Source organism: Tenrec ecaudatus, chromosome 2, assembly GCF_050624435.1.
Source record: "Tenrec ecaudatus isolate mTenEca1 chromosome 2, mTenEca1.hap1, whole genome shotgun sequence".
NCBI classification, from domain to species: Eukaryota; Metazoa; Chordata; class Mammalia; order Afrosoricida; family Tenrecidae; genus Tenrec; species Tenrec ecaudatus.
Window position 1 is genome coordinate 5,965,176 of NC_134531.1, and position 6,814 is coordinate 5,971,989.

Below are 6,814 nucleotides of genomic sequence, written 5' to 3' on the forward strand. Positions count from 1 at the left end.
GGGGAGGGGGAGGGGACCTGGAGGGTGCGACTCCGGACGGGGCAGGGGCCACAATACTTGGCAGGGATTTGGCCCTCTCCCTGCGCCCCCAGGACAGCAGCAGCTACCAGTACTCGCTGCCCCGTTTTGGAAAGCTTCGCTCTCCATTTGCGCGACTTCCGCACCAAGTCTGTAGCACAGAGGCCTCTCCGGGAAGGCTGGGCAGTGGCCCCGACTTTGGGAGCACCAGCACTGATTGTCCTGGGCGCGTTCCCTAGGTCTCAATGAAATGAGCCCAGTCCAGCCTACAGGCCTAATGCCTCTCCCAGAGATCTCCACACCAGGCCACTCTGACTTTGGCGTCTGTGGTGTTTGTTCACGGGCTCAATCCCGGACTAGGGGACCGAATGGGACCACAATGCAAGGATTTAAAGGAGTGCCCCTGGAGACAGCTGCACCCTTCTCTCCTCCAGCCACACCCTTGAGCTGCAGGGGCCTCAAGCCCTCTTCAACAACCCCTCCAGGGAATCCATAGCGACTCTGCCTGCCCATTAGATGACTTTAAAAGAGCCTTCCAGTGTGTCCGTGTAAATCACTCAAAAATACATTCCGAGCAAAATTCCATACTCCATCCTCACTTCCAGCCACAAAACGGCCCGGCGCCACCGTGCACCTTGAAGTCACTGGGTCATAAACTGATTTCCGACCTCCTTTAGGGGCCAATTGAAAAGCCTTGCCTCTTCCCACAGTTTCTGCTTTGTCTACTTTTTAAAATAGTCATTTTAACAACTGCCTCCCGTCCAACTCATTTATGTCCCGAAAAGGCGTGTCCCCAGATAAGAATGATTGTAGAATCCTTGAGAAAGAATTAAGCTTGAGAAAGATTTACACTAACAACGGAAACCTGTCCTGCTGACAACATTAACAATGAACAATTCACTCTACCAGAGCCACAGCAAGACCACCAAGGAGACCTCAGGGGTTTGGGTGGACCCGCGGTTCCCAGCAGACCCTCCCAAGGGTCTCCACTCTCCCCAAAGTGCCCAAGAACAGGGCCTTGGCAATCAGGACCCTGGACCACCCCTGGACCCCCTGTCACCACCACCCAGTCCCGCACACAGAGCAGCAGGGCCAGGGGTCTTCGTTTCGTTTCGTTTATTAGACAAAAATATATGATTTAGACAAGTTTGCTGACGCGCTATTTACAACCTGAAATCACGCTATGTACAGAAAGAAAGAAGAAAGACACACAGGACACGCGCATGTGGGGGCTTTGACCACACCAAGAACAGATCAGAGAATGGTGAGCTGAGAGCCACCCAGCCTGGGCCTGGGCCTTAGGGAGCCAGCGCGCTCAGCCAGGAAGAGCCCCTTTTAGCTAAAAGCAATGGATGGGAATCATTGGCATCTTGGCCTCATTTGTCCTTTACACCAGTCGGAAAATTTTGTTTTAAATCCTCCCGCATCCCTCTCCCTCCCCTAGTCCCCCCTAACCCCTCCCCCCTCAAAAGTTAAAGAGGCCCAGGCATCAGGCCGACGGGAGGGCTGCTAGGATCCTTGGCGTTCCCTCCTGCGGGGCCAGGGAGCTGCAGGGGAGACACAGCGAGACAAGAAGAGAGGGATCCTTGTCAATAGCGAGGCTCAGCGACCCAGCGGCGCCAGTTCCACCATCCACACTCCCTGAGACTGGGTGGCCACCCCAAAGCGGCAGGCTCCCGGGTCCAAAGAAGAAGGCTTGCCTGGCTGAGGCATGGGGCAGAGCCTGGCACCCCACCCCAGGGCACAGACACCCTCCCTCCTTCCCTTCCTCCCTCCTCCCGACGCCCCCTCCCTGCCCCCCCACTCCCACCCACCCAGGCTCTGGGTTTTTAACCGCCCCCCCGCCCCCCCACACACACACACACTCCAAGATAAAAACAAGGCGCACTCACTTGTCGCGCACCGGCTGGAAGGGCGACTTTAACTGCTGCGCTGGAGAATCTGGCCTGGGGATGAGGTCTCTCTCTGCCAGGAAGGGGGGGAGCAAAGCGTTAGGACCTGAGAAGGGTGGGGGTGAAAGGCACCAGAGGGGCACAGGCCTCCTCCCCAAGCTACTGGCGCAAGAGCACATGGGATGGCGCGCCCTGATACCCTCCTGGCTTGCTCCGCGGATTAGGATGTGACTCCCAGCTCAGCCCAAAGTTCTGCAGCCCAGGCCTCTCGCCCAGGCTTCCCGACCCCACCTCCCCGCCAGGGGCGGTACCTGGGAGTGCTGGGCTGCTGCGGGCTGAGGCCTTGTCTCCGTGCAGGGCCCCTGCGGCCACGGCGACGTGAGGCGGCGGCGGCGCAGGCAGGTGCGGGCCGTGGGACGCGGCGTGGGGCGCGCCGACGCCCAGGAAGGAGCGCATGTTGAGCAGTGAGCCCTGCGCCAGGAAGGCGCCGTTGGTCCAGTTGGAGAACTTGCCGATGTGGCAGGTGTACAGTCCGTGGCTGGGCAGGAAGGCAGGGTGCTGCAGCGGCGCGCCCGCTGAGGGCCCATGAGCGCCAGGGTGGCCAGCGGGCGGCGGCGGTGAGGCCTTGGGTGCGCCGTCGGGGCTGGTGGCCGTCTCGGCCAGCGACCAGATCTTGGGCTTGCTGAGCGGCGCGCCCTGCACGCTGCTGGCCCCTGTGCCGGGGCTCAGCAGGCGCGTGCTACCTGGTTCCGGAGCCTCCTTGGCCAGGCCCAGGGGCGAGTCCTGAGGCTTGAGCGCTTCGCCAGCGGCCATAGGCGAGCCCTGGCCTCGGGCGAGCAGGGCGGTGGCAGCGGGCGCTCGCGGCGCCTCCGCCTTGTCCTCGTCGTCCTCATTGCTCTGGTCACCATCGTGCTCGTCAATCTTGTCTATGTCGATGCTCTCCAAGTCGATCTCCTCGTCGTCCTCGGCCTTCTCATGGTCGCCTTCGGTGTCGCTGCCGAAGAGGGCGCCGTCCTCCTGGTCCTTGCTGCGAGCGCCCCATGTCACCTTGTTCTCCTTCTTGAGGCGCCGGCGCGCGTTGGCGAACCAGGTGGAGACCTGCGTGAGGGTCATCTTGGTGATGATGGCCAGCATGATCTTCTCGCCCTTGGTGGGGTAGGGGTTCTTGCGGTGCTCGTTCAGCCAGGCCTTGAGCGTGCTGGTGCTTTCCCGCGTGGCGTTCTTGGGCCGCCCTGGGTCCCCATACTGGAACTGGCCATAAGGGTAATAGGCTGGTGCCGTGTGGGCTGCAAAAGTAGCGGGGTGTACCCCAGGGTTGTCCTTGAGCTCATACTGGGAGCCCTGCAGGCACCGACCAAGTGAGGGACAAGAAAGGGGGGGGGAGAGAAAATGGTGAGTCCCCAAAGAGGAGAAGGTGCGATCCAACCATTTCCTCCCCACGGCCAGGGGTAGTAGCCCTGGCCAGGTGCAGGGTCTGCAGGTTCCTTCTCAGAGTAGTGAGACCGCCCCCAAACCCTCCTGGCAAAGGAAAGGGTTGTCAAAACCATCCCAGACTCCAGACTTGTGGCAGAAGCACCATGCACCTCAGCAAAGTTCCAAGGAGCTAGAGCTTTTTCCGCTTCCCAGAGCAGCCCAGAGAAGCAAAGACCCCCAAAATCCCCCTCAAGAGCTCTCAGCCTGCCTCTCTCCCAGGACAGCTAGAAACTCAAGCTCCTCCATTCCCAAGTTTATCTCCCACTGAACTGAAGAAGCAAAACCTGTGAACTGACTTGTTTTAACAAAAAACAACAGATGCAGCTTTTCGAAACGCCAAGCACCCCCCAGGCCTGCCCCCTCTGTGCGACCCTGAGTAGGTCAAACGAAATCAGCCACCACTCCCCAGTCCGCCTGCAATTCTAAAACGAAAGCACCTTCCTTGGCCTACAACCCCAGCCTCCACAGCAGCAGCTCCCCACCCCCCATGCAGATTAATCTTCATGGAATGACTTGCCCACACTAGGGGCCTACCAGGGTGACAGGTAATTTTAAACGTTAATCAGGGCTCCTATCGACAACAATAACAAAAACACCATTTGCTTTTTTAAATACAAAAGGAGGGCTTAGCTGCTGGAAAATATGATGGAACTCTGGGGGACCCGAAATGGCCAGGAGGCCTTCAGGAGGGGAACCGGTTCTGTCTCCTACGACTGGCTCTCTGTTACTTTATCTCTTAAGTTTGCCTTTGATCTCCTGCAAGCAACCACAAACTGTGAAAGCAGGCATTTAGAGCCCCTGATTTATTTACAATCAATATTCTTTTTATCATCAGTAGTAAAAAACACTTCGAGTCAAATTATCCCAGCCGGTGTTTTGGTAAATAACATTTTATCTTTCTAACAACCTCATTAGCCTTCATTATTACCATAAATTGCCCAGCCCTTCCTTAACAGTTTTTTTCACCTACACCTACAATAACCTCTTCGACAGCCAGGCCTAGGCTGAGCTGAGAGTTTCTTCTTACTTTCCAAGAATGGCCAGGAGACAGTGGGAACCCACGTCTTGGGACCGATTTTTCCCCTTCCCGGCTCATTGGTAAAATATCTCCCATCTCCTTTATTCTTAGCACGTCTGGAACAGTAACTACGCAACCCCCCTTTCTGCACCCCCAGAAGCTGAGCCCTAAATTGGACCCATCTTCTTCCAAATTGCTGTTTACATAACAAACGCATGAAAAACCCTGATTCCCAAAGTTAGCGTGTCTATGGCATCCAAGAGAAATCTAGACTCCAAAAAGTTGTGCACTAAAGGAATGAGTCTGACCAAATGAGTGTCGCGGCCCAGGCCCCGGTTGAACGTTTTGGGAGCACGTTTCGTTTTATTCTCTGGTGCTGCAAAAGGGTCTTCGCGCTGTGCGAACCATTTCGGGGGTAAGGAAAACATTTGGCCTCGTCTTGGCTGGGAAATCGGTATGAAAGGATCCTTATAAATAATCTTTACCCGCTCCCCTGGCCTCCTGGCCGCCTGCACAAAATGGGAGCTGATCCTTGAAGATCCCAAAGGGTCTGAAAGGCGGCTAGCCCACCCGAGTGGGTGGCTGCTTAGAAAAAGTGGATTTATTTTCAAATGTATGTATATATATAACAAGCGAAGTTCTGGGGAAAACAAGACGGCCGCTTGATTGGGACACATTTGGCGAATATTTCCTTCCCGTTCCTTCGCGGAGCGGAGAGACTTGGGGTGCCCAGACGTGGTATCGCCCCGCCGGGCGCAGCGCAGGAGGGCCCGACTCGTCAACGCCGGGAGCCGCACGCAGATTCGCCCGCCAGCGGCCCGAACTGTAAGCCGCAGGACCTTGTCGCAGACCCAGGAAAGCGGATCAGTTGCTCTGCCAGGCGGGCAATGTCCCTGCGGAGAATGAAATTTGCCGCCCCCTCCCCCATCGAGCCCCCGCCGGGCCCAGAGGCTCCTAGGACACCATTTATTTTAAGCCCGGGGACAGTGTTTTCTTTAATCCTCCATTATGTAACGCGGGAAGAAAAGGGCTTTGCTTTCCGCGCAAATAAAAACTTTGGCAACTTAGCGAAACTAAGCGGCAACGCCGTCTCTGACTCGCTGAATGCTTTCAACTTATATTCTCTTTTTTCCCCCGAAAAAAATAAATCTTAAAATCGAACACATGTCAAAAAACAGGCCCTTCGGACCCCTATTGTTCCCATGATATTGACCGACTCTCCAGGTCAGGAAAGCGCCTTCCCTCGCAAAGACAAGGCGGCCGCTCTCTGGCCTCTGCGGAGCCAGGGGTACAGCGAGTGGCCCCGGGCCCGACTCCAAGCCAATGGCAACGCGCGGGCCCGGCCGGCCGGGCAGGACCGGCCGGGTCCCCTGGGCCTGCGGGCGAGGCGCCCCCCTCCCCACTCCGCCCCAGACCTTGTGCGCGGGCCGCGCGCGCCGGCCCAGCCTGAGCCTGCAGGGCCTCTCAGGCCGTGGGCCCCACGCGCGCCCAGTCCGCAGCCAGTGGCCCACGCACTCACCATCTGCGAAAAGAGGCTGAGATCCGCGGCGTAGGGCAGGAAGGCGCTGTAGTTGGGCGCGCCGGCGTAGGGCCCGGCCGCCGCGTACATGCCCAGCACCGAGGTGACCGCGGCCGCGCCCGCGCCCGCGCCCAGCTCCGCCGCCCCGGGCCGGCCCGACGAGGCCGCGGCGGCGGCGGCGGCCAGCACCCCGGGGCGCTCGCTGCCGTAGGCGCCGGGCCCCGCGGCGCTCAGGTACTGCGGGTAGCCCAGCTGCGGGAAGGACATGGCCGCGGCGGCGCAGGTCGGAGGCGGGAGAGCGGCGGCGGGAGCTGGCAGGCGCCGGGGCCCGGTGCGCCGGTCCGCGATCGCGCGCCGACTGCGGCGGCCGCCCTCCGCTCGGCGGCGGCGCTGGCCCGGACCATTTGAAGTTGATGCTTTGATTGGCATCCCCGGAGCGCAGGCCCCGCCCCGCCCCGCCCGCGCGCCCGCCCCGCCCGCGAGCACGTGGTGCCGCGCGCCCGGGCCACTTCGCCGAGGTGGGCGCGCGGCCGGCGGGCGACCTGGCCTCGCGGCTCGGCATCTGGCCCACGCGGGGGCGGGCAGCGCCGTGCCGCGCCACGGTCCCCGTTCCACCGGGCCCCTTGGCGCTGGCCTTTCCACCGCCCAGGCCTGGAGGGCCCGCGGGGCCGGCCGGCCTAGACACAGTGGGAGGGTGTGGAGACCAGAGACTGCCGAGGACCTCGCTCCAGTGGCTGCCGCGCGGGCTGAACCTCCCAGGACATTAGGGGCAGAAGTGGACGCTGGACCGCAGCCACCATATGCCTGTCAGTGGAGTCCTGCACCAGCCCTGGCCGGACTTAGTGACCTGGCACCTCTCAGAGTGTAACTGATCACCAGCAGGCTGGCACCCAG

At 60.0% G+C, this 6,814-nt stretch overlaps 1 protein-coding gene across 1 annotated transcript; it reads right to left on the reverse strand.

The window, feature by feature from the left end:
- Positions 1 to 1,128: 1,128 nt before the first annotated feature.
- Positions 1,129 to 6,187, reverse strand: IRX1 (iroquois homeobox 1). The gene is made up of 4 exons (XM_075540855.1): positions 5,921 to 6,187; positions 2,222 to 3,251; positions 1,911 to 1,983; positions 1,129 to 1,565 (listed from the first exon to the last, which is right to left on the reverse strand). The coding sequence occupies exons 1-4, from the start codon at positions 6,185 to 6,187 to the stop codon at positions 1,508 to 1,510; spliced, it is 1,428 nt and encodes a 475-aa protein (XP_075396970.1). The 3' UTR covers positions 1,129 to 1,507.
- Positions 6,188 to 6,814: the final 627 nt, after the last annotated feature.